General features: G+C 39.5%; 1 protein-coding gene across 3 annotated transcripts; it reads left to right on the top strand.

Annotated features, from left to right (window-relative positions):
* The first annotated feature begins 574 nt into the window (after nucleotides 1-574).
* Nucleotides 575-27619, top strand: DAB2 (DAB adaptor protein 2). 3 transcript variants are annotated; one of them, XM_077763458.1, is made up of 16 exons: nucleotides 575-666; nucleotides 5486-5672; nucleotides 6646-6785; nucleotides 7899-7997; nucleotides 9688-9819; nucleotides 10501-10581; nucleotides 11030-11056; nucleotides 11295-11348; nucleotides 11757-11819; nucleotides 16500-17153; nucleotides 18145-18307; nucleotides 22107-22739; nucleotides 23290-23399; nucleotides 24003-24070; nucleotides 25852-25887; nucleotides 26740-27619. In XM_077763458.1, exons 2-14 carry the CDS (start codon nucleotides 5582-5584, stop codon nucleotides 24063-24065), a joined length of 2310 nt encoding a protein of 769 aa, XP_077619584.1. In that variant the 5' UTR covers nucleotides 575-666; nucleotides 5486-5581; the 3' UTR covers nucleotides 24066-24070; nucleotides 25852-25887; nucleotides 26740-27619. The 3 variants fall into 3 exon arrangements, with proteins under 3 accessions (XP_077619584.1, XP_077619583.1, XP_077619585.1); XM_077763457.1 differs by having other exon boundaries at nucleotides 25852-27619; XM_077763459.1 differs by lacking the exon at nucleotides 11757-11819 and having other exon boundaries at nucleotides 25852-27619.

Genomic DNA, 27619 nt, shown 5'->3' on the forward strand with positions numbered 1-27619 from the left:
TCTTTCCAGCTGTATCTTCTTATTTCTCTCTTCAAGCTCCCAGTAAAGGAAGCAGCCCATCAGCAAGAACGAGAATCAGCTAGATTCAGATGGGGAGCTGTTCATGGGGCCCTTTGTATATGTTTTTGAGCTTTAATTTTTAATCCCTGCTTTATGATGATAACATCCTTTGTGTGTGTTTCCAGATTAGTTTTGTGCTTTTGGTCAGAACAGTTTCTGGGACTAAACCCATGAATCAGAAGACTGTAGGCTTCCTGGGTGTCCTATATCTGCTTGTTCCCCTTTATGAAACCTTTTACTTTACTAGAGCTTTAAAACAGAACACATAGACTAAGGCAATCTAGACAATTTTTTTTAACAATGCCCTAGCTTGGGAAAGTAATCAAAGAAAATAATAGGGCACCTTTTGGGCCTCAGATCCCTTTTCCAGCCCCAATCCCTTTCCAAAAACAATTCATTATAAAACCTGCTGGAGATTTTACGAGAACAATGGGCAATTCTGTAACTACGTTAGAAGGACTATCCATCTGAGTTGGAAATGTTTACATTGACTATTCTCTACAGAGGGGCCTGAGTCTAGAAGCAAAATTTCTTCCATCTACTGCTTGTCAAACAGCAGCTTGGACATTTGAGGGGTTTGCTTTTACACCTTGGGACAAAACAAAGGTAAATGTTTATCACTCTGGTATATGTGATACTGGATGGATGCTTTTATGAAAATATTTTCAAAAACCTCTAACATTTCTTTATAAAGGAATTTATCTGTGAGTCTTGGGCATTGGGGCAGAGTGTACTCTCTGATCATTTGAAGAAACATGGATACATTTTATTAATTTTTTAAGCCTATTTATTTATTTTGAGGAGGAGAGAGAGAGAGAGAGAGAGAGCACAAACACACATGAGTGGTGGAGACGCAGACAGAGAGAGACAGAGAGAATCCTGAGCAGACTCTGCTGACAGGGCTTGAACTCACGAACTATGAAGTCATGACCTGAGCTGGTATCAAGAGTTGGATGCTTAACCTATTGAGCCACCCAGGGGTCCAAAATATGGATACATTGCTTTAAAATTTTTTTTTATGTTTATTTATTTTTGAGAGAGAGAGGCAGTATGAGTGTGGGAGAGACAGAAAGAGAGAGAGACACAGAATCCGAAACAAGCTCCAGGCTTCTGGAACTGTCAGCAGACAGCCCCACATGGGACTCAAACCCACAAATCTTGAGATCATGGCGTGGGGAGAAGTCAGACGCTTAAGGGACTGAGCCACCCAGGCGCCCCCAAACATGGATACATTTTAAATGGCATGGCCTACAATGCAGACCTATGTTTGCATTGTTATTGTAACATGATACATCTTTTCTTCACTAAATCTATGCTAAAGAAATTTTTCCTCCCTATTATGTTTTTCTTCCTTGCCCCTTAAAACTGCTCATTCCTAAACAGTGGAAGGATATAATTAAGATACCAACTGTCTTTAAAACAATTCCAATGCTGTGAAAAGTTGTACTTAAGTGTCTGAAAAGAGAAGTTTTTGCTGTAAAACCAAGGTAGCACCATTCACTTTAGAACAGTACCAGGAGCGCCTGGGTGGCTCAGTCAGTTAAGTGTCTGACTTCAGCTCAGGTCATGATCTCAGTTTGTGGGTTTGACCCCCACGTCGGGCTCTGTGCTGACAGCTTAGAGCCTGGAGCCTGCTTCCGATTCTGTGTCTCTTTCTCTGCCCCTTCCTGTTCATCCCTTGCCTCACTCTCTCTCTGAAAAATAAATAAACATTAAAAAAAGTTTTTAGAATCCTTCCATTTTGGCCCAGTCTGCCAACACTAGATTTGAGACCTGGTCTTGAGCTGTGAGGTTGCTGTGTCCTGTGTTGCTTTTGTGATTAAACTACACACCGTCGTTCCCTCTCCCAAGCCTTTCAAAGTGTTTTGTGGCACTTCTTAAATTCCTTTAAAATATTCTCACTTTAGAATAAAATTTGCCAAATTTAATAACCTAATTATTTTATTATCAAATATAATATCTTGCAGAAAAGTACAATACTAGGCTCCAAAGATGGTTAACAAACTCTTTTACCCAGATTATTTTTTTTAATGTTTATTTCTGAGAGAGAAAGAGAGAGAGAGGTAGGATGAGCAGGGAAGGGTCAGAAAGAGAGGAAGACACAGAATCCGAAGCAGGCTCCAGGCACTGAGCTATCAGCACAGAGCCTGACGTGGGGCTCAAACCCACAGACCATGAGATCATGACCTGAGCCAAAGTCGGACACTTAACCGACTGAGCCACCTACGTGCCCCTATCCAGATTATTTTAAACCTGACCTGGAGGGGAAAGGGGCAGCTCCAGGGAGAAGTTTTACCTGCTGTCTTCAGGGACAAATAGGAAACTGGAATGGCTGGATGTCAGGGAGAGGGGCGTTTGGCATATTTGAGAAAGTAAGGAATCAAAAAGCAAATAATACTCGAAAAGAAATGAGAAATATGGGCTTGCTATCCAAAAGTGAAAAGAAAGGAGATTGAAGATAAGAGGGCAAAATATTTAAGAGTTTCACAAACAAAACAAAAACATCTAAGTCTTTGTCCTAAATGCAAGGGAAACCACAAGATCAAGCAGGAAAGCTTCCAATGTTATTCTAAAATTTAGAAGAACTTCATCATTTAAAAAAAAAATCCAGATCATCCCAATACAGAAAACATTAGCTGTGGACCTGAGGATCAAGGTTGTCATGAGAACAAAAGGTAGGGAGGGAAAAGGTTCAGAAAAAGGTAGAGGTTTCTGCTGCATGCAGTCAGATACCCCCAGAGGCTGAACAGCAAAGTGATTGGATTCGGTCCGGAGACCCATCAGCAGCCAGAGTTGAGTTTCTGAGAGTAGAGTTGAGATAAACAGTCCTTTGAGAGAAAGGGAAGAAAAAGAAGAGGGTAGGAGACTATCACGTTTAAATGTTTAATCATGAAAGGATCATGGGATGATGACTGGAGGACTCACACAGGTCCTTATTTCTAAAATCAGATCAAAGCAACTTATAAAGGAAAAGGTCTGTCCTTGTATCTCCTTAGGTCAGAGTTTAGTCTCACCTCCTGATGTAAATATGGGCAAATATCCTCTTGAATCAGAATAAATTCTCTGAAGAAAATAACTATTAGTTTCCTGAAATAGGAAGAGGTTGTCTATGACTAGGAGCTTTATCATGTCAGTGGGAGACAAATTATGGGGAACCACTGAAACCAATCAAGGTGTACAAAATAGAGGTGTCATATTCGTTTCCTAAGGCTACCATAACAAAACACCAAAAACGAGGTGACTTCAAACCATGGAAACCCATTTTCTTACAGTCCTGAGGCCAGAAGCCCTAAATTAAGAAGTCAACAGGGTTTGCTTCTTCCGGAAGCTCTCAGGGAGAACTTGTTCTGTGCTCCTCTCCCGGCTTCTGGTGGACATTAGCAATCCTTGGCATTCCTGGCCTGTAGGTGTGTCAATCCACTCTTCACCTCCATATTCACGTTACCTTCTCTTTTGTGTGTCTCTTTGTCTGAAATATCCCTTTGCCTTTCTAAGGACATCTGTTAGGCGATTTAGGGCCTTCCCTAAATCAAGGATGATCCCAACTCAAGATCTTTAATTACAACCACAAATAGCTAAATAGGGACAAATTCACAGGTTTGAGGGTGAGAATTTGGACATGTCTTTTTAGGGGCCACTGCATGTTTGTAATAGATCATATTTGTAACTAGTAGGAGGCTTCTCAGAGGAGATCCATCAGTGTAACGTGTGAGGAACTTGGGGCCAGACGTCCTGGGTTAGACCCAGGTTCTACCACTTAGCAGCTGCATAGTTTAAAACCCCTGGGCCTTGGCTTTCCCTACCAAAATACTCATAGGGTTACTCTGAGTAACCTACTAATACCTGGCCCTTAAGTCTTGAGTAAATAGGGCTTTGGATTCTTCTGCTATTTAAGACTTTCACCGGTAAAGAGACTATCTCCCTGGTTGCTTACCAGTCAAGTATCTTTGAGAAAAACTAACGACTAGATCTCCAAATTAAATAATTCAGATAACACTAGTCATATATAGATTTCTGTATGTATGTGTTTTTAAGGACTATTAAGACTATAAAGACCATTTAAAGACTCATGGAGGGAGACATGAAGTACCAACTTTGAGGAAGACATGTTGATATTTATGAAGAAGCGAAGTGCAGTTTAGGCTGACAGAGCCTTAAAAATTTGGTCCTTTAGTTATCTATAAAATAACATATATTTCCTTGGGTGGACTTGGTCCTTGAATTTAAGAAGCTCAAATAAATGGATGATTTAAGAACAAAATTAAGCTTTTTGGGGTGGGAGGAATGTACCAGTCCATGAATGGTCTTTTTTTTTTTAATATTCTTTTCCTTTTATTTATTTTTGAGAGAGAGTACAAGGAAGGAAGGGGCAGAGAGAGAGAGGGACAGAGGATCCCAAGAAGGATCTGGGCTAAAACAAATCACTAGATCGTGACCTAAACTGAAGTCAGATGCTAAACCAACTGAGCCACCCAGGTGCCCCTGTCCGTGGGTGGTCTTCACAAGATTACAAAACTATGAATGGCTCGGTTTTGCCTCTAGTCTTCAGTCCATGTAGAAGGTTAAGCTTTCTCTAGCTCTCTCAGAAGCTGTGTAGAAATTTTGACTCCTGAGAGGTGAAAAAACCTCTTGAAACATTAGTTCACTTCTGTGTGTCTACAATGACTCTGAGCTTCTCTGTTTTACCTACCGTGATATATAAAGAAGTTTTATAAGATCTCATACCACAACTGCCTTGAGGATAATAATGCTAAATAAAAGCATAAAAGTATTTACACTCGATGAATTGCACAATAGACATCCCATAAATTCATTCTTCCCCTGATATGTTTCAGTGTTAATGTCAAAAACGGTTGTCTTTTAAAGTATAGTGCTTAGATAGCCCTGGAAACCATATGCAGAATCCTAACATGTAAAAAAATATATGTTTATCAAGAGAAATAAGATACAATGTATAACTCTATTCTTGACCCCACTTTTGGAATTAAATGGGTTGTTGAAGAGCCAGAATTCATTAGTGTCCAATTTCAGATGCCAATTGCAATCATCTGAGACGCAGCCACCTCTCTATTTCTATTTTGCTATGAAACCCAAGTTTTTTATGTGCGACACATTTTGATCCCTACCTTTAATACTAGAGTTTTATGCCCAAATTCCAATACAAGCTACTTAGGTAGGTAATCATTAAATGTTGCCAGTTATCAGTTGCTCAAAGAAAAATCTAGCAAACACCCTTTTTCCACTTTGGAAACTACAAAGGAAACAGTCCTACCCACTCTTCTTCAGATTTCAGTGTTTGTTTATTTAGAAAGAACAAAATGAGTCTGAAAAAATACACTCATAAATCACTGATTATAAGCCTATTAGCATAAAGTCTGGATTTGCTGTATTACAGTCTCAGTATGCCTCTCGCCTCTGTCTACAGGTGTCTGTAGCCGCTTATGTTCATTTGAGACTTCAGGGATCGCCTGGTGTCATTAAGTGTCTGCTGGTGCTGGAGTTTTCCATCTGCCTTCCTGCCATGTCTAACGAAGTAGAAACGAGCACAACTAATGGTCAGCCTGACCAACAGGCTGCACCAAAAGCACCATCAAAGAAGGAAAAAAAGAAAGGTATGGAGCAAACCTCTTGAGGCCACTGAGGGGAGCGCATGTTGGTTACCTCTGAGGAAATGTGAGGTTTGGGGTAAAGGAAGCAAGAGATGGTCCTTGCCTCACTTCAACCTCGGCCTTGTGTCAAGTTCTCCTCAACAGAAAACTTAGACCTTGGAAGAGATTAGTTTGCTCCACTTAGAATAAGATCTGTCTCGATCAGGTGACTGTACCAACTTGGATCTTGCTGGGGAGTGTACATAGCTGCTTGTTGAGTTGATAAACACAACTATCAATTATTCTCTGATTATTTTTTGGGAACCCATTCACCACTTTTGCTTTACTGAAGTAGCTGTTTTCAAAAACCAAGATCTTTATTTTATTAGACCCTATTCTCTTGACCTGAAGTACCACCAGAAAGTGCCAGAATCCTTAATGATTCATAGTTTGAGAATGTGCCGTGGTTTGTTTGCCTTTTACTATTATACATTAGCTATGGGAATGAGACCGAACAGTCTTTTCAAGAAAGCCAAAGAATTTATAAAGATGCGATCATTATCTTAATGATTTTCAAAGGAATTTACTCACAATTTTCTTCTGCCTTAGTGACAGTTCAAAATGATAATAAGTAGGGCAGTGGTTTATTTTTCTTTCATTAAAGAAAGCATTATCCTCCTTACTTGTTTTTGAAGATATTTTTAAAATTATTATCCCCAAATCTCACCTCATATATTCCCATAAATTTCCCATAGTTCAGTCCATTTTTCAGCTTTAAGAGTTTAATTTTTTTCTCTGTCGCAATGCCATATACAGTATTGCAGAACATGGTTTTACTCAAAGGAAATAAGAATAGAGATAGAATATTGCATATTTGATCAACTGTAATATGACCAACATTTATACTACTTGGATTTGGAACATATTTGGTCATACTTGGGTATGATATTTAAAGACATTTATAAATTTTATCCTATATTTCTTTTTTTCCCCTCAGGCTCTGAAAAGACAGATGAGTATCTTTTGGCCAGATTCAAAGGTGATGGTGTAAAATACAAGGCCAAGCTAATTGGCATTGATGATGTGCCTGATGCAAGAGGGGATAAAATGAGCCAAGATTCTATGATGAAACTAAAGGTAAAAGGGGAGAGCATGCTTTGTCTCTATTTTAAGCAAACATCCAAAGGAGGAAATTGTATTAGAATTTTGTATTTACCTCTGTCTCAATTATTTGAAAGAAAAGCATTTCTAATCACATAATTGATCCCGTGGTACCTCATTGTATGAGGAATCCTGCGTTTGTTTGCATATTTTGAATGCTATTCTAAAGACCTGACTTAATCAAGTATTGCAGGACTCTGGGTATCTTTAGGGGCATCTGGGTGGTTCAGTCGATTAAGCGTCCGACTTCTTTTTTTTTTAAATAAATTTTTCTTAATGATTTATTTATTTTTGAGAGAAAGAGAGACAGCGTGAGCAGGGGAGGGTCAGAGAGAGAGGGAGACACAGAATCTGAAGACAGGCTCCAGGCTCTGAGCTAGCCGTCAGCACAGAGCCCGATACGGGGCTCAAACCCACAAACCGTGAGATCATGACCTGAGTCGAAGTCGGATGCTTAACTGACTGAGCCACCCAGGCGTCCCTAAGTGTCCTACTTCTTCGATTCAGGTCATGATCTTGCGGTTTGTGTGTTCAAGCCCTGCGTCTGGCTGTGCTGACAGGTCGGAACCAGGGGCCTGCTTTGGATTCTGTGTCTCCACTTCTCTCTGTTCCTCCCCCACTCATATTCTTTCTCTCAAAAATAAATAAAGATTTTAAAAAATTAAAAATATTCTGAAAAACATTCAGGTCTCTAGTTGGAAACTGTGCCTCTCCAGTATTAGCCTTTTGGATTTTTTAATTTTTAAATTCTAGTAATGTCACTATGTGAAACTAATTAAATAAATAATAATTATTAAATAAGACAAGACCTAGAAGGAACATCTTTGAAGATCTAATTCAGTCTTGTCTTTACAAATGACTGTTCTGAAGCCAGTGAATTAGAATGACTTGTCCAAGTTCACATAGCTAACTCATGGTGTCCTGACTCAATGTCTTCTGTTTCCTTCTGCCATCTATTATGAAAGGTGCCTAATCCTTTCATAGACGGTAAGCCAAGCTGAAAATAAAGCTATCTTTTAAATGTTTTTATATCAAAAGCATCATAGGATAGTTTTAACTAGATTTTTCTTGTTTTCCGAATCTCATCAGGGAATGGCGGCAGCTGGTCGGTCTCAGGGACAGCACAAACAGAGGATCTGGGTCAACATTTCCCTTTCTGGGATAAAAATAATTGATGAGAAAACTGGGGTAAGAATCCACTTTCAGTGACACCTTTCTGACCAGCTGAGTCTAACAAACAATTACACTTAAATCTCAGTTCTCTGTTTCCCTTTTCAAAATTCTGTGGGGGAAAAAAAATAATAGATGCCAGTTTTCTAGAGTAAACAAGCAGAAAATAGATAAGGTAGGAGGTGGGGAGTCAAGATACTTGATTTTGAAATTTATTCTCAGTAATGGATGTGGCCCTCCATAAATACAGATATAGCATAAACACAGATATGCTATAAATATCACTTTGGCATATTTTGGACCTTAAGTACACAGAACGAGATTAACCCTACCTCCTGGTTTGTGATGCTGTCATAGGTCTATGCCTGGGTCTCATTTTAATGTATTGATTACCTGCAGACTTACTGGCTAACCTGAAGCTGGAATATTACCTGTAACACATCTACTTTTTCTATCTTCTCTCTTTTCCCTTCCTCCTCATCTGCATTTATAATCTCTCATCCTGTAGATATAACCTTGTGCATTTTTTTTTATGGTTGCTGTTGTTTGACCGCATGTGGATAGTATTACTTATTTTGTTCCTTTTTCTGCAACCGTATCAAAAAACTGTCATACTTCACATTCTCAGGGACTTTTTTTTGTCTGCTCAACATAATACCATAAGATTTATTTACTTAAAATGTTGTTTGTAGCTCATTTGCATTGCTGTAAGTCAAGGTACTCTGTTATATTAAGGTACTACTGGGAGATCTCCAGTTATTATCCACCCTTCCTAGAGATGTCCATTATCTACCATGCAAAATCTGCTGGTCAAATATAGAGCCCTGGAACCCTGGTGTCTGCTCACTTACCCTACTGGTCCCTGTGCATTGCTGGTTCCATTGTCCCTCATCTCTCAAGTCTTATTTTCCCAAGCCCATCAGAGAATGGTGGTGTGCTTCCCTCAAGCACTCTCTTGTTCCCCAAACCTTCTAAGATATCCAATATATATGTTTCGGTGGCCTTAGGCATTTGGAAGCAAAAACTAAGATATATTATGACCACCTACAAATATTCCTGAAAGGTTGAGCCCTGCTATTTGTTTGAAAGGATCAAGAAAAAAGGGGAACAGAGTGATGGAGGGAATAGACAGAAAGGCACTACTAAACCAATAAACGCCGTGCCCATGTAACTCCTGGATAGTGATGTGAACATGGGGAAAACTTGATACCAGCATTTGGCAACTTCCAGAATGTTCTGGGGATAATTGTTCCAATAGTACTTCAGATGATTTTCTGGCCACTCAGAACCATTGTCAAAGGATCCCATAACTAGCTTAGTTATGTTGTTCACCTGAGTTTGACTTTGAGTTGGGAAAGTCAACCCACTTGGATGGTTTAGCAGTGAAATGTCCCATCTTTGCTTTAGAAATTCTTGGTATCCTAATCCAATCCTCAATCCTTTCTTGCTATGTAACATCACACCTTTGGGATGGAGACAATCAAGTATCAATATTCTAAGTGCTTTCCCCACTTTTGTTTTCTACTCTTTGGTCCTTTTGGAGCCCTTACTAACAAGAATAAATGTAGCTCTAACCTTCAACCAGAGGCAAAACTTTCTTCAAATGTTTTGGCTTTTTTTATATATGCCTAAATACCTGATGCTTCATTGTACTACCATATAAATAGATTCTAGTTTGATCAATAAATCATTTTTGTTTATTTTTCAGGTAATAGAGCATGAACACCCAGTAAATAAAATCTCTTTCATTGCCCGTGACGTGACAGACAACCGGGCATTTGGTTATGTGTGTGGAGGAGAAGGCCAGCATCAGTTTTTTGCCATAAAAACAGGACAACAAGTAAGCTCCAAGCCTGGAGATATACCTGGAGGGGGCGTGTCCTTGGTTGATTATAGAGTGTCTGTCACTCAACTAGAGAGCTTGCTAGAGACAGTTAGATGTAGGAGGACTAAACAGTGACTCAGAAGAAGATGACTATCTTTAAAGGTCTTAGGGATTATTTTTAATGTTTGTTTATTTATTTTGAGAGAGAGAGAGAGAAAGAGATACAGAGAATCCCAAGCAGGCTCTGTGCTGCCAGCCCAACGTGGGGCTCAAACTCATGAACCTGCACTGAAATCAAGAGTCTTACAGTGAACCGACTGAGCCACCCAGATGCCCCAGGAATCATTTTTAAATGTCATTGAAACCCATATTTTGTATGGACAAGGATTGTTAGGATGGACTCTATTGTGAGGTCAATGTTGATTTCAAAACAATAGTGATTTATTCCCAAAAATCTTGAACTAGCTGGAAAACTATCATGATCCTTCTTGTTTTGTTTAAATACTTATTAACTCTGCTGTCCTGTATGTATCTGTGGTGGGGGTTGGGGTAGTGGTGATCCCCCACTAAACCACGGGAGGAAAGTAAGGAGCTTTATGAGAAAGGAATAAAACAGTACTAATCAGAACTGATGGGGGACAAAGAAGAAAATACTAAGATTAAAATATTCATAAAAAATGCTTTTTCTTGCTTTAGGCTGAGCCATTAGTTGTTGATCTTAAAGACCTCTTTCAAGTTATCTATAATGTAAAGAAAAAGGAAGAAGAAAAGAAAAAGGCAAGTGTTACCCAATATTGACTTTATTACACTTAAGACTATCTCCAGGACTGTGTTTGAACGTTATGTAAACATATGGCATGTCTGCAGAGTTGACTTCTTTGTGGATCTTCAAAGTATAGAAATGTATTGTCTGTATTTCCCAATACAGCAATGGATGGATGTTATAGTTAGAAACATGATTTTCTGTCTCTAGCTTTTGTTATCTGTCCGCACATGCTTCACATTGGTTCTAAGGACTATACAGGTCAACCAAATTTAAGCTCAGAAACTGTATTCAAATCTAGTATTGATATGAAAAGGGTAGGGAAATGTAGGGCAGAAATAATATGCAAGACTCACTCTTGCCCTGTGCCAGTGAACCCATAGGTGTATATATATATATACCTAATTTAACTTTCTTTAACTATAATTACTAAGATCACTGAATTTGTGTCTTTCTTTTTAGATGGAAGAAGCCAACAAAGCAGTAGAGGTAAACCTGCATCTTTACTTCGTGTGAATTGCACATGTGATGTGTATAAGTCCTTGTTTGCTACCTGTCCAACCATGCTCCCCTCCTAGCTTATGACTATGTGTTCATGATTTCTCTGGCCATAGAAGATGTACCATTAAATGATCAATACCAAAATCATAACTGCGTAGCAAGCCAATACACTAAGAAATTAAATTCTGTAAGAAAAGTCACTCTTAAACATTTGCCATCTTTTCAGAATGGGAGTGAGACCCTACTGACCCTTGATGACCAATCTAACAAACTGAAATTGGTATGTATGTGATTTTTTATGAGTCTTATTTATCTGAACATAAGTTTACTTCCTATAGATGTTGCTAATACCAAATCTGCACTGAATATGTATGAAAGTCCTGTTATGACAACCATTTCCCTAAACATTAATATAACATTTATATCAAAATACAAAGTAATCTTTTTAGTAGACACATTTGAATCTAATCCAAAAACTTTTTAAAAAGTGTGCACCAGATGGATTTGTTTGGGAACATGTCTACACTTCCAGACCTAAGTAGCCTAATATCAAATCTGTATTAGTTAAATGAAAATCAAATTGTGACAACGATTTTCCTAAACCTTAGTTTAGGAAACAATTACAACAATATACAAAGTAATATTTTTTAGTAGACACATCTGAATCTAATCCAAATACTTTTTCAAGGGTGTTGACCAGATGGATTTGTTTGGGGACATGTCTACACCTCCTGACCTAAATAGTCCAACAGTAAGTGTCTGTTTTTAAATTTGCAATGTAATGGAAATGGCATCTATAACTCAAATTGGCAATTAACCAGAAATCTTGAGCATCTCAAAACTTGGAAGGCGACTGCTGATTTTTCTGCCTAATGTATAAATGGCTAGTAGAACCAATTTGCATCTTAAGTTACCATGGGAACCTGTCAACACTAATTCAGATATATTAATTTTGCTTGGAGGTTAGATTTGAGCAATAGGATAGGCAACGCAATCCTTTCTGGTATTATTTATGATCAGAAGAGGAGTTGAATAATAATCCTTGGCATAAGTCTACTTGAAGGAAGTGTTTGCTAGATGATTAATTGTAAAGCCACTTGGCTTTCTTCAATATTTTTCTATTCTTTCTATTGTGATTTAGCAGCATAAGTTTTGTCTGAAGTAACACTTAAAAAAAAGAAGATGTTCAGTTATGTTTAACCAAGGCCTGTTTTTGTTTAAAAACGTTGTTCATTCTATGCAGGACACTCTAGTATATCAAGTCTTCTTAATATTGACTGATCCATAACAACTATGTGAGAACAGAGCAATATTTTCCTTTATAGATAAGGAAATGGTGATGTAGAAAAAAACTCACTTACCCAAGAAAGAGGTCTAGATTCAAGGCCTACGCACAAGTCTCATACTTTCCAAAACAGGACTCAAGTTAAACAACCCATGTAATTTTGGATGACTTCTTATAGCTATTATTTTTTAACAGTTTCTTGAGTACCTGAGATTTGCAGGGTGCAGGAGTGAGTAAAATGTACAATGTCAACTAGATCATGGAGTTTACTGTCAAATGGGGCGTCTATCATTAAAACTAATCACAAAGCTTATTAATTGATGTTAATTACAGGGCATTTATCTAGTTTAGAGGTTCATATAATGCCTCAGAGTAAATGAGTTTCTAGGCTTGAATATAAAAGATGATAAGGCTGTAACCAGACAAAAAGAGCATCAGTCTAGAATAATGAGAAGAATGTCTGTCTCAGAGTATGTTACATCAGGGAATTACCAAGCAAGTCCACATGACCAAAAAAAGAATTAAAGCAACAGCAGATCAAGGACTGGGTATGTCACACTTGCCAGAGTATTGCAGGGAATGCCAGCCCCGCACTTTCACATCTGGCCAGGCCCACTGGGATGAAAGGAGCAGGGGCTGCATAGTCTCTTCTCTGTCCCCAACCCTGTGACATTCAAGATGCAAAACAGCATTTTAATGAGGACCTAAAAAGCCTCCAATAGAGAACAATCCTGTTTAATGTTCTTTTCAGCAGTGAATTCTAATTCACTTGTCTATGGAAATTTTACTCTTCACGAACTTTTTGAATTAAAAGATTAAATGATCCTGAAATGTCCATCATAGCTCTGAGTTCCCTTTGGTTCCAACACAATTTCGCACCCTCCCCTATTGTACCCCCTTCCCAAAGAAAATTGATATCTGAATGATCTACTTTCCAAGTGTAACTGACATGCAAACAAGTATATTGACAGAGATCAAAGCCCTCAGACTATGAAGTAGAATTCCAGTGGGATTGGCAAGGGAGCACTGACTATTTCATCTTCTTCTATAGACTTCTAGAAAGTTTTGAAAGAGGAAATGAAAAACAACATGAGTGATCCTGAGTTTTATTTATATTAGACTTAATGCATTCTAAGAGTTTTGGTTTAAATAAAAAAATGCAAGTTTTAGTTAAACTAAAAATAATTTAAAGTAACAAATATCATGAAAGTAGATGGTATCTGATTAAGAAAGAGAATGCTAACAGAACTTATTATGTGCTGAGTGGATTTTGCCAATATGGTCTTAGATATTAATTCCATATTCCTAGGTCGCAAAATAGATTTATCTCTATTTGATAAAACCAAAATGTTTAAAAATGTTCATAATCTTACAACAGTTGCTCTGGAAGAGATGAAGAGAAGAAATCTAAATTACCGGGACTTTATTAGTGGTTCCCTGACCCATCTGCCCCACCCCCAACATTTATACAGAATAGTTTCATGCTTTGCAAATAACTCATGTTGCAAACTAAGTGGCATCCCTTAGAATATATTTTTATTGGAAATTAACTGAACAATATTCTTCCGTACTGCCACTTAAAAGAAAAAGAAAAGAAAAACAAAATGACATACTCTCAAACTTTAAAAATGGCCATTCAAAAACACAGTTATGAGAAGAACATAAGGTATGTCCCACCCGAAGGAGGTTAAGTCTGGTACAGGGATGGAATCAGAGCACAAAGCACAGTGTCATGCATACATAAGAAGCCATGGGTGGGCAGGTGAAGATGAAATAGAAAAATCAATGAAAAAAGGCTTTGGAAAGAATCTGAACTTGAGGTCTTTGAAGTGGGAAAATAGAGAGTAGTTAGGCTAAAAATAAACTGGGTTCTATTGCAGGTCATTTTGAAAGGCTGGCTAATGAAGCTTATTTTAACATAGGGACTAGAAAGAAACCATTGAAAGCTTTGAGCAGAGAAATCCAGGGGGATTGGGCAGACCAGAATGGTTGGGAGAGATTAGCCACTTGGAGAAAGCTAGGCTATGGAACTCAGCGTAGAAGATCTGCCTTTGTACACAAACCTTTTTCGTTGCCTGCTTCCTCCTTTTACTGGAGCTCCTTAAGAACAGGGACTTCATTTCATGTTCATGTTACCAGTGCTTGTTTCTCAGGTGCTCAGATGATGACCCAGTGGTTGCAATGTTGACAGTCCAACAAAGGATTAATGAAGTTCTGACCTAGGGGGTGGATGAGGAGTCTTACATCATTCCGTTGTGGTCTATGAACTAGATTCTTAATCCTGGGTTAACAACAAGCCCAACCTGAGGAGAGCCTTATACATTTTACTTATAGGGTGACTATTCAGAAGTCTAACATTGTGGCTCCTGTTTGGTGTCCTAAGAACTTCTTCTGAAGTATTTGAAAAGGAGAACCCTACCAGCTGTGAACACCCAACTGTTCTAACCCAGAGGTGGCTCATCATAAATGAATAAATATTGAAATCAAAAACTTTTGTAATACATTTTGTCCTATCTTTTGATTGTTAAAGATCCCTACATTAAGAGATCTTCTAATCCATTTCTTTGATTAAAAATTTTTTTTAATTATAAGCTCTTTCTTCTGACAAATTCTTATGGTTATGAAGAGAAAAACTGGCTTTTAAAAATTGTGTTTTTATACCTAACAGTAAAGGAAGCCAAAAAATAGAATACCAATTAGACCTGATTGAGGACCTAGACTTCTAAAAATATGTTCTTTTAAAGACAAGGAGGCCAATTCAGGGCCCTTTTTTACTTACTAGTTTGAGAATTTCATATTCCCTTGAGGCTGTTTTGTCCCAGGGATCAAAAATACCCAGCACTGGGGTGATGCTGGACCTCTAACTTCCATCTCAGCTAGGCATTGTTTATTGTTTATGTTCTTCTGCAGCTAACATAGATGAATAGCTAATGGATCAAAGTTGGTCAGAAGGAAGGTGTGTCAGTTTGACAGTCCTATCCCAGGGTGAACCCTAGTTATGTCACTGACCTGAATAAAGACATGTCAGATATCTCAAATTTGCTGCTTTCATTTTGAAAAGCATATCTTATCTAACAGTTGGGAACACAAGTAATTAATATACCAGAAAAATGATAGACAGGGAATATAATTTGTAGAGTTAGGTATTTGGTATGTTTTTCAAATTAACTCTAAGCCCCAATCTCCATCCTATACATGAATTAAATATTAGACTGTACATAAATTAAAGATTAGTTGAATTTATCCACCCAATTGTTGAGATTACTGTCACAATCTGGGTAACTCTAAGCTGTATTATAAAAAAAAATGCACAAATGCAAGAAGTTAATGTGATATGTTGTTATATATCACTATTTTGAGTATCACTTTCTTCTTTCTAGAAGGACACAGACAAAAGGATGTGTCCAGAGGAGATTAGGATGATGAGAATGAGAGATCCAACTTGACTAGCACCTTCAGAAGGATCCTTACATATTTCAAGAGGCATACCTGCCATGCCATGTGATGTGATGGGAAAATCTGTTTTTGCCCTCTAGAGGAAAGACCAATTATAGGGAAATATATTTGACCTTCAACTTTAGTACAACCAAAACTATAAAATATTAGGCAATGAATTTGTTCATTTAGAGAGACACTGTTACGTGACTCTGCGTGTAGAATAGATGAGATGGGACGGGACTGTGCATCAGATGGGGAAGCTGACTTAGGTTTCAGAGGTGTTTTCTTACTTTTAAGCTCAGTATCCTCAGATAATTGGTTAGAGTGACTGTAATTGATTCCCTTTAAGACTTGCAAAGGCAGGGATTAGAACAATGCTGTTCATGAACCTAGCCAGTCTGTAAGGGTGAGAGACACATGACTAGAGCAAACAACAATATAATTTCACTTAATGAAGGGCCAGCAAAATTGAGACCTAAATAAAGGGTTAAGGGGTAGGGAGGGCCAGGGAAGACATTTTTCACCACTAGTAAAGAATGTACTCAGGGAGGTGATGGGAGGAGATAATGGTCAACCATCTGTCAAGACCAAACTTTAATGGCATTTTGGATAACCCTGATCATTTTATATAGCTTTCTCATTTGAAGTCACAACATGGACTAACACTTTCTTTTCTCTCTTTTTTTTTTTTCTTCCCAAATGTGATAGGAAAGCAAAGATATCCTGTTAGTGGATCTAAACTCTGAAATCGACACCAATCAAAATTCTTTAAGAGAAAATCCATTCTTAACAAATGGCATTACCTCCTGCTCTCTTCCTCGACCAAAGCCTCAGGCAGCTTTCTTGCCTGAAAGTGCCTTTTCTGCCAATCTCAACTTCTTTCCCACCCCTAACCCTGATCCTTTCCGTGACGATCCTTTTGCACAGCCAGACCAATCGACACCCTCTTCGTTTGATTCTCTCAAATCTTCAGATCAGAAGAAAGAGAATTTGAGTAGCGTGTCTACTCCACTGAGTAACGGGCCCCTGAATGGGGATGCTGATTACTTTGGCCAGCAGTTTGACCAAATCTCTAACCGGACTGGCAAACAGGAAGCTCAGGCAGGCCCGTGGCCCTTTTCAAGTACGCAAACACAGCCAGCAGTGAGAACTCAAAATGGGGTATCTGAAAGAGAACAGAACGGCTTCCATATCAAATCCTCCCCGAACCCTTTTGCGGGAAGCCCTCCCAAAGGACTATCCGTACCGAATGGCGTAAAGCAGGACTTGGAAAGCTCTGTCCAGTCCTCACCACATGACTCCATAGCCATTATCCCACCTCCACAAAGTACCAAACCAGGACGAGGCAGAAGGACTGCTAAGGTGAATTGTCTTCTCCACATATCCATTGGCAGAATGCATGTTCGGTACCAAAGGGTGGTGTGATGCAAGCTCTCTTTGCTGCTGCTATTGTAGTTTCCTGTGTGGCTGTAAGATAGAAGGTGGGATAAGGCACATCTTTCTCCAGGAATACCTTCCTCCTCTAATCGCCACGCTATCTGAGCTGGCTCACCAGTGTTTTCACACCCTGCTTTCCGTTTGCATGTCTTGTCACTTATTATTAACTAAACACAAGTTTTTCCATTTTTAATGCTGCTATGCTTCTGTACCTCTGGTAAGTTTGATCATCACGTTCTGGAAGGGGAGGGCAAGGGTTCTTGTGATTCCTTGTGTACCTTCCCCACACTAACACATGACCCCCCCCTCCACCCCTCGTATTGCATTAATATCCAAGGTGGTGGTGGAAAATTCTGGAGTTTGCCTCCTCTATTCAATGCTGACTGAATAATCCATGGTTTTAAAAGATTTATATATTTCCTAGTTAGTATCACTTCATTCAAAAGCAATTTAAAATGTGGCTTCTGTAAGTATCTCTTTAAAAATCTCACTGGAATGTGCAGGCTAGCCTAATAATTGGATTGCAGTATCATCTTTATGCAGACTGATTTAAATCTAGTAGAATAATAAAAAAAAAAGTTGGTTACTTATTTATTTATAGTTGCCCTTTCTTCCCCAGCTTTAAGCTTTTAGCTGACAAGGAGACCAGACAGATACAAATGTGTAAAAGAGTAAAATAGATTTAACCTTGAGAGTCCTCTTTATATCAATCACCAAGACCCAATATCCTGTCCATTGCAGGGATCTGTCTTTTTCGGGGAGGGGGATGGAGGGTGGTTGGCTTTTTGTAGTAGTTTATCAGTAAGAGGAAAAGCTTTTCTTTTTGTGGTTCCTAAATTTGAGGGAATAGAATAAGAGAATAAAGCTGTCTCGCTGTTACTGAGTAACTCTTGTGTCTCCCTCTCTGCCCTATCAGTCTCCAGCAAAGGACTTGCTTGCATCAGACATTTTTACCCCTCCCGTCTCAGAGCCTCCAGGTCAGACATCACCTACAAAACAATCTGCAACCCTACAGACCAACCCTCTGGATCTCTTCCAAACAAATGCTTCTGCCCCAATGGGGTCCCTTGCGACTCTAGGTAGGTGCCTAGAGATCGACTTAGATTTGCTCTTGGTTTCACTCATCAGATTATACTGCACGGCGGAAGGAACTTCAGATCCATCGAGGTTCCAGGGACATAAGAGCCGAGCATCCCGAGGAGACTTTCACCCATTTTTACCTCTGTACCTGCCCCCATTTGGTACTCTTGAACTGTAACTGAAGTTTGGCTCCTGGAGTTGGCATGTGAGAAGAAATCCATGATCAATATTGCACTTACCTGAGCCAAGTGGCAATGGCTTACAGAAGACATCTATAAGGGATTCTGAAGCTCATCCAGCTTCATTGGAGAAACGTATTGCTGAGAGAGTCTTGTCTGTGATCTGGTTCGGAAAAACTGGTGACACAAATGTCTGCCATGTAATTTGCCATTACCAGATCAAAGCCCTAGCTCCTGTTAAACTGATGTGCTTCTTGGATGCGATATCCTTACCCCCGAGACGGATAGAGGTTAAGTCCAACGCAAGAGTAAGGCATAGAATGAAAGTCTCATGGTCTTAGCCCAGCTCTGTTCCTGGGCATACAGTGTGTATGAGACAGTCTCTGAATACTTAAGCCTTAGCTGCTCCTTGTCCATATTTTGACTCACTGAGTGACTTAATAGAGTTAGAAGGCAAGTGCTAGAAAGCTGAAGCTGGAAAGAACACAGAGATAAGGGAAGAGATGGGATGTTATCAGATGCCCAGGATGTGCTGGGGCTCCTTCATAAATGTGAGCCTCTGAGCCACTCTGAAGCAAGACACTGGGAGAGGCCACTTGGCTGAGGACCGGTCTTGCCGTTCTTTGCCCACAGCCTCCAGTTCTTTTCTGCCTCCGTGGTACCGTCTTCAGAGACCCAAACAATAGCCTTTGCTGTCCTGCTGGGGATTCTCTTTGATTTTCTGCTTCTTGGCACCCCCACAAGTTCCAAACAGACTCTGTCTTGGGAGGGGGTTGGGGAACTATGGATGAAGAGGGACTCTCTTCCCCATTTTGTAGTATTTGACCAGGGCCCTTGGTTTTCTCTGCCTCCTACAGAGTCAGTTATCAGGACCCTATTTTGTTGTTGTTGTTTCTTCTGCTGCTTTCTTGAAAAGGAAAATATTCCCATTTTGTCACATTAAATGTGTTTCATCATATCTGGAGTATGGTGGCAAGAGGGGGTTGTTACCAACTGCTGAGTGGCTGAAATCAGTGTGGGTGTGAGAAACCAACTTGCTACAAGTCTCTGCTTGCACTTATTCCATCAAGACTCTCCCGCAAAACTCGATGGCTCTTGCGGGTGCCCCCTTTTTGGCATTGCTCCTTTTCCTGTCCCCCAAGTGGAGCTGGCTGGTGCTTTTCCTCATAGAAAAGCACCACTGCCTGCGACTAGATCCCATCACAGAGCTTTGCAGGCTAATATCAATGCCCTGAAGAATTTTTACAGCCAATATTTAACAAGTCAGCTCGAAAATACAGCTGGACCCTATAACTGTTAATTTATTCAGACGAAGTGAAGCTTTTTGGCTAGGTGCCCTTGTTGAGGCCGTGGGGTATACAACTGCAGAATACTGATGATTCTTCCAAGTTTGGACATGGGACTCAGACTGAGCTCTACAGTGTAGCCCCTGTCCCTTCGCAGGGATCCTCAGCCAAACCATGGAAGGTTGTAGGTCTGGCTTCCGCTAGACCCAGCTGGGGGACTGTCTCTTCTGGAGAGCTGGGGGTGGGGAGAGGGTGTTGTAGAAAGCTGAGCCTTCAGCTTTGACTAGCTACCCTGCGTTTTAATCTAGCATCAGAAGGTAATAAAATTAACTTCTTATACCCACACTCTTTTTCCTTACCTCTTGCCTCCACTTTTCTCCAGCAGAGCCTTAACTGTCTTGGAAACACAATGCATGGAATCTACCACATGGGAATGAAGGCTGGCATTCACATAGACTGGGAGAGCCTTTAATTCCTGGCAAATACAATATTTTTCTCTTTAACCACCACCACTCCCGCTAATGCCATCTATGACTAAAGCCACACACTTTACTGAGGAGAGGAAAGTCCTCCAAACATGAAAAATGATAAAATTCTACCCAATTTGTATGTTCTTTAGTGTAAATGAAGTCTAATTTCTATAGCCACAAAATGAGTATTTGAATTAATTTCCATTAAAAAAAATAGTCCTGTCCCTCAATGCCAAGGAGGCAGAACAGAAGAATAGGGTGATGGATTTGGAGATGGTATAACTGGATTTTAGTCTCACTGGATTTTAGTCTGTATTGTTGCACGCTGTGAGCTTCCCAATTTTGATAATATTTTTGTACCCAGTTCCCTAACCTAAAACATAAGCATGTTAATTTAGTAAGATGGCTTTTTCTGAAACCTACCACTGTCTGGGCATACCATACAACTTCAGAGCCAGATGGCCAGCACTCATGATGATACAGTTGAGTCAAGTAACATCAATCTCCAATACTAAGAAAGTTCAGGATAGAATATCTTGCTTGTTACATCAGCCCCTGAACATCAGTTTCAAAATATTTCTCACTCTAGAAACAAAAACATTCCTAACCCAAGTTAGGAGTTTGGAGGCCTTTTCTTAGTTTAGTTAGAAAACTTTCATAACTAAAGAATACTCTACTCCAGAGCTCAAAGCTAGTAGATTTTGAGAGCAGAGCATCATTCACATACAGGTATGAGGCTGAATTTAGATTTTTTGTTTGTGGTGGCAGTTTAACTGGATCATTAATATCCTTGGGAAGAGACAGGAGAGAAAATGCCCTACATATTACAACAAGATGTAGGGAATCAGTTTCTCCAGAAGAGGGGGAAGATATCGCAGAGAGCTGTATTTTGATAATTTCACCAGGTCTTAATCCACATGGCGAAGACGCTAGAGAAGGAGTCACTCCTCCCCAAGGATTAGATGCCTGGACACAGGCAATTAGTTACCTCCGAAGGTATAGGGTTTTTTGTTGTTGTTGTTTTTTAGGGGATATTTTGTTTTGTTTTGCTTCATGTTGTCTTCTCTCCCTCCCTCCTTCTTTTAAGTATTCTGTTCTGACTTCTGGGAAGGTTTAGTGAGTGACACATGGCAGGAAACACTTTTATTTGAAACAGCTTTCCCAAGATAACCAGCCTTTCCTCCATTTATATGTATAAGAGTCTTAAACTGTCTTGGCATCAACCAAATTTTATCATCCTTTTATATAGCTGTGTCAACCTTGGCAGCATTTAAAAGCAAGGAAACTGAGATGGTTTCTTCAGGATGCAAGCATGTTGAGGCCTAATATACATGCGTGATAGCTGGTTTCCATAAGACTCCAGACAGGAGCTGGCTGCCAAATGAAAAGATCAAATCAGTGACTCAGAGTACCCAATGGATTATTTTAATTAACTAGTTCATAATCAGCATGGTTTGTTTATATAACTGTATTCACTCAACAAATAACATTCATGCTATTGACAGGCTGTGTCCAAGCTGTTTGAAATGTATCAGTATGATAAGCACTCATTTTTTGATAACTAGGTCCTTATGGATTGTATTACTCTTATAATGAGAAAAGTTTAAAAAGCTGTGGTAGAAAGAAAGGGCTTCAAAATGCAACCAATATTTGCTTACCAGCTATCTTGCATTAGCTACTTAATCTGTAGAGTAATCTTATCTCTTGGGGCCTTTATTTCCATGTCAGCTTTAAGGCTTAAGAAAGGTGTTTGCCGCGTAGATGCCCTGTAAATGCCCCCCAGAGAGTTGTGCTTTCTGAAACTCAAGAATTGTCTTCAAGTTTGTGTCCTAATAAGTCCTTTCTTTCTCCTGCTTTCTTCAGGTGGTATACCAGTTAGCCCCCCTCAGGCAGGACCATGGAACCCAACATCTTTAGTCTTCAATCAGCCCACGTCTGTGGTCCCGGGAGCCATGATGAGTGGTCAGCCTTCAGGATTCAGTCAGCCAGTTGTTTTTACCACAAGCCCAGGTGTTCCAGGTTGGAACCAGCCTTCATCCTTTGCAGCCTCAACTTCCCCTCCAGCCCCTGTTGTTTGGGGCCCATCAGCTTCTGTGTCACCCAATACCTGGTCATCAACAAGCCCTCTGGGGAACCCTTTCCAGAGCAATATTTTTCCAGCTTCTGCTATGTCTGCCCAGTCTCCTCCTATGCTCTCCTCTCTCCTGGTCACTCCTCCTCAACCACCTCCCAGAACTGGCCCTCCAAAGGACATCTCCAGTGATGCCTTCACTGCCTTGGACCCACTTGGGGATAAAGAAGTCAAAGAAGTGAAAGAAATGTTTAAGGACTTCCAACTTCGGCAGCCACCTGCTGTGCCTGCAAGGAAGGGAGAGCAGACTTCCTCTGGGACTTCAAGTGCCTTCTCCAGTTACTTCAACAGCAAAGTTGGCATTCCTCAGGAGAATGCAGACCATGATGACTTCGATGCTAATCAACTGTTGAAAAAAATCAACGGTAAGCTACCCACTTCTTTGTCTACTGTACCAACAAGCATTTCCACTGTCATATAGGTCCAGAGAGTCCCTTAGAAGAACCCTCCCCCACCCACCAAGAGCCTTACTCTTGCTTTCTTTGGTCATCAGTGTTATGGAGACAACTTGACCAGTTAACTTTATGGAGAGAATGGTTTGCCTTAGCTCTTTTTAAGGGCTGGCCCAATGCTGCCCTCTTGTGACAATTCCTAAAAGGGCTGCCAAGAGCTATTGAAATTCAGTGGGTTGTGGCACCTGGAAGGCTGTAAAACAGAGCCTCAACCATACTCCACGGCCTTAAGTGAGGGAATTCTGAATCTCTTCCACTTCAGGTAAACATGCATGGCCTCCTCTTCTGATTATTTTGCCTGTAATAATCACTGGGAGTCTTCCTATTTGGTGGTGGTTTTTGTTCCATGATGTGAATTTCAAATGTATGGAACTTAGTTTCTAAGATAAGCCTGACTGGGGAACTTTTGCCTATATTTGGGGAGAGCTTGTCTACTGACTACTTGGCCTTTTTTGCCTTCTAGAACCACCAAAGCCAACTCCCAGACAGGGTTCCCTGCCAATTACCAAATCTGCTGACAATGCATTTGAGAACCCTTTCTCTAAAGATTCTTTCGGTTCAGCACAAGCCTCTGTAAGTATTTAACTGTTTGGAGCTGTTGCTCCAAAGTACATGTCACATGGAGCTACTGTGTTGTGAATTAACCTCGTTTGTATAAAAACTCTTTGATAGTAAAGGATATTTAAATAAACTTTGTCATTGAGAACCATCACAGTGAAAACATCAGCTCAAACTGTGGAAAGATTATGTTTACAGGAGCTACTATCCTGAGTTTGAGAAATGAATATCATATAGAAAAAGTCTTTTGTATCTCACTTAGCCTGGCTCATAAAAGCACTGTGGGAGAAAATTGAGCCAAAATGATACTATCTTTAAAAATCTTTCAAAGATTTAAGCTCCTGATTTCCCACTCACTGTCTTTATCTCATAAAAACAGTACCTTTCATTTGGGAGAGGCAAACATAATTCATCTGAATTTTAATTTCTGTATAAATAATAAATATGCATCACCAATTACAATCAGGCAAACACAAATCATTGCAGACCCATATAATAACTCATTTGTCTGTGACCTAAGTGATTTTTAAAGGAATTTGAGAAACCTTAATTGTAGGGATTTTTTTTTCCTTAATAACAGTAATGAAACCTATTGACTGAATGGTTTTATCTTCATAGATGGCTTCTCAGTCCACATCTCCTGATGTATATAGGGATCCTTTTGGAAATCCTTTTGCCTAACTTCTGTAAGTAGAAGATCTTATTAAGCTTAGGTTTGGTAAGAAAGCATGGCACAGAGGATAAGGGTGAAATCGTAATTTTAGAATTGGTACAAGGTTAAATATCTGTAACTTAGAAGTAATAGACATGTAAATCTGTGCTTAACTAATTCAATGATGACTAAGCTGGACACTTAAGAAAAGAATTCTTACACATATTAAAAAACAATAATAAAGGGGCACCTGGGTGGCTTAGTCGGTTGAGTGTCCGACTTCAGTTCAGGTCATGATCTCACGGTCCCACATGGAGCTCTGTGCTGACAGCTCTGAGTTTGGGGCCTGCTTCAGATTCTTTGTCTCCCTCTCCCTCTCTGCCCCTCTACCACTCATGCTCTGTCTCTGTCTCTGTGAATAAACCTTAAAAAAGAATAATAGTATGCCTACGGGGATATGGATTTCTATCATATCCTATGTTTTTGCCATTTCAAAATAACATTTTGTATTAAAATAAAACTCATATAACACATAATACCTTTCTAGTTGTTTGGGGTTTTTTTTCTTTTTTTAACCTTCATACTGAAGTGATTGCAAAGGCATTACTTCATTTCCTAGAGAAGGTTAGAAATCTGAAGGCCTTTTGAAGCTACAGAATAGGTCAACTAGACAGATGCCAATCACATTTTCTGCCTTCCAAATCAATTTATTACTTTGTGAGAGGTCTCAAAGCTAGTCCAAAATAGTCTAAGGGTATCAAATCCAAAAGTGAGGACAGCTGCCTATGTCTCCTTGACAAGCAGCTTGGGAGCAGACTGATTGGTCTCACTAGCAGATGTCATCCTAGGTAAGTTATTAGGTGTAACCATCTTAGGCTGACACTCTGGGAGGGCTCAGCACGGCCCTTTCTTTGTCATCAATGAATGGAAGCAACTTTGTCTGATATTAGAAGATTGAAGTTAGTGGAGGGAAGACTTGTTTGCATTTTCTAGGAGGGAGGACGTATCTGGTAGGGGAGAACAATAAAGAGAATGAGAGGATCCCAAACCCAGTTTTTTCAGTCTTGCCCCATCTAGGTGGGACTCCTCTATTCTGTCTTGACCCACCTAGAATTTAATTATTTTAAATGTATAAATATCTTAAGCCTGACATGAACAGTAAGATTGGCTTTATTTGCAGTTTGGATTGTTGCCCCTCACTCACCTTCTATGATTACAGTGTTTCTTAAAGCACTTTTCTATAAAATCTGCTTCAGTTCCGAACGGGCTGAGACTATTGAAAAGGCAAGTTCGTAGGCCCCACTCCAGCCCCAAGGAGTCTGGTGCTAAAGAAGAGTCCACTTTAACAAGCAGCCTGGTGATTTCTAAAGCTAATAGAGCAGTGCAGGACACTGAAGGGCTAGAAGCCTTAACAGAGGCTCATTCTCATCCTCCTCTCCACGAGAGGCAAACATGGACAAATGGAAAGGAGTAAACTGCATCGGGAGTCTAGGAAGATTGTTTGCACTAAGTTGAATTGGCTAGAGGCCTCCCTGGAAGCCCTTTCTTTCTCAGGTCATGAAGGAAGGATTGTTTTGGTCAACTTGCTAAATTTACAGATTGGGTTCTGGGGTGGGCGAGCAGTATTATGGGAGGAAAAAATTACCATTATTGAACACTTGCGTTAATCACTTTATTACAGGTTCCACATTTATTATCTTATTTAAGCCTCTTGCTTCAGCCCTAGGAGATACTATTACTGACGTTTTAAATGATGAGTTGATATTTAATACATTGATATTAACCACAGGTCTTTTCTTCTCTACGCTTCTCTAGGAACTTGATATGCTGACTATCCAGAGGAACAAAAAGGTTGGCCTTAGTCAAAGACAAAACTAATAGCCAGACATCTTGACCTCTGTTCATGTTCCAGTTTTGACATATTAGCTGTTGCCTTATTTCTTGCTGCTTCTTCCACTTGTAAAACTTTCACTTTCTGTTTAGATTAAAGCTAAACTGAATTTATGGCTTTAAATAAATTGAGACCCTAAATTCTCTAGTTTAATGTAAATGAAGTAGTTTCCCTACTTGAACCGTTGCCTAGTGTGTTCCTAGAACCCTCTAGAACACTCACCCATGTACCCTCTGGTTGGAAGATGCAGCCACCACAACTGCATCCTCAGATGACACTGTTTTGAATAAATTTTAAAATCTTTACTGTTTCAAGTTGTTTGGGGGTTTCGTTTTACAGCATAAAACCTAAAGGTTATAGTATAGCAAGGCACCTTCTTAAATCTTGCTTCATATCAACATTTAGAGATAATTTTTAAAGTAAATTCGAAGCAAGTCCAACTTCTAGACACTTGGGAATCTGACACACTTAAGAACCTTTTAAAAATATAGCCTCTCTTTCTGAAGAAGGAGTATTCTCTCTCAAGGGTGAGACTGCTCTTTTTTTCCCAGTCTCATGCTAGATACTGCAAATGAGGGAAAAGCATCATTTGTCTCTCCTCTCCTCTTCCCTCTGATTCTTTTTCCAGTCAGTCTTGCTTCTAGATTCATATAGCATTACTTCCCTTTCACAAGCAACAGAGTTTTATGGCCTAAAAAAAAAAAAAATCTTAATGACTCATGGATCTGAAATGTCTCTGCCTTCTCAGTAATTGCTAAACCCAGTAACTAGAGCTGCACATGGACACAATCTCTATCCTTTTTATGGAATAGGAAGCCATCCTTTTGATCTGAAGTTCCAGAAGAGCAGTTTATGTTGGGAGAAAAACTGAACTCAACTCAGCAACGAAGGACTGTATTCTGAAGAGCAACACATCACCAAGTTCAATGTGATTGTGCCAAACATGTTAGGTGCTTATTTGGGGTCATGCTAGACCTTTATCAGGTAACTGGAAAACTTTCTTGAGGCTACAGTCTCATACTTAGTAGGAAGATAAATGGTGGGGGAGGGGGAGAGAAGCTGTAAAACAAACATTTGGTGTTATCGTTGAAAATCTAGTGTCTGAAGTATTTGTCTCCTCATAACCTTGGAAACTCTCCCAGTTCATTTCCAGTCATATTGTTAGCAAAGTTCTAAAGGATTTGTTCTTTCCAAAATGAGTTGCATTTTGCTATGTTTATGTTGGTTTTTTAAACGTTGTCTCTTGAGCCCTAATGTTCAGGTTCTTGTGGGCGTTAACCAACCATGTAATGTTACCTTTAAGTAGAAAAGGACGATGGCTGCTCAGGATCTAAGCAAGATGGTGGCCTCACGGACCTTTATTGATCAGCCCCAAGTAGTCCAAGCTGAAGTCCTGTGGTTTTATTTTTAATGATAGTAGCTGATTACGTACCGCATAATTTTTCATCTGGCTTCCTACTCAGTCATTATAAACACAGACTTAAAATTGTATTTTATATGTCCACATACCTGAATGTGCTAAACTGGAGGCAATTATTTCTAGGTAGTTGAATTTTTGAAAGTAGGAAAATTTTGAAAGTGATGATCAGCCACACAACTGTTTTGTACATACTTACTTTCTTGTGCACTTTTCTGTATGCAGATAAAGCTATAAATTTACTCATTTCAATAAACTGGAATGGCGGAATCTCA

This window comes from Crocuta crocuta, unplaced genomic scaffold (assembly GCF_008692635.1).
Source record: "Crocuta crocuta isolate KB4526 unplaced genomic scaffold, BGI_CrCroc_1.0 scaffold4, whole genome shotgun sequence".
NCBI classification, from domain to species: Eukaryota; Metazoa; Chordata; class Mammalia; order Carnivora; family Hyaenidae; genus Crocuta; species Crocuta crocuta.

Bases quoted from the DNA above. Each gene is read 5' to 3' on its own strand.
- DAB2 (XM_077763457.1), top strand. From the start codon at position 5,582: ATGTCTAACGAAGTAGAAACGAGCACAACTAATGGTCAGCCTGACCAA. The intron at 6,786-7,898 runs GTAAAAGGGGAG...GAATCTCATCAG, and splicing joins ATTCTATGATGAAACTAAAG to GGAATGGCGGCAGCTGGTCG. The intron at 23,400-24,002 runs GTAAGTATTTAA...TTATCTTCATAG, and splicing joins TCGGTTCAGCACAAGCCTCT to ATGGCTTCTCAGTCCACATC.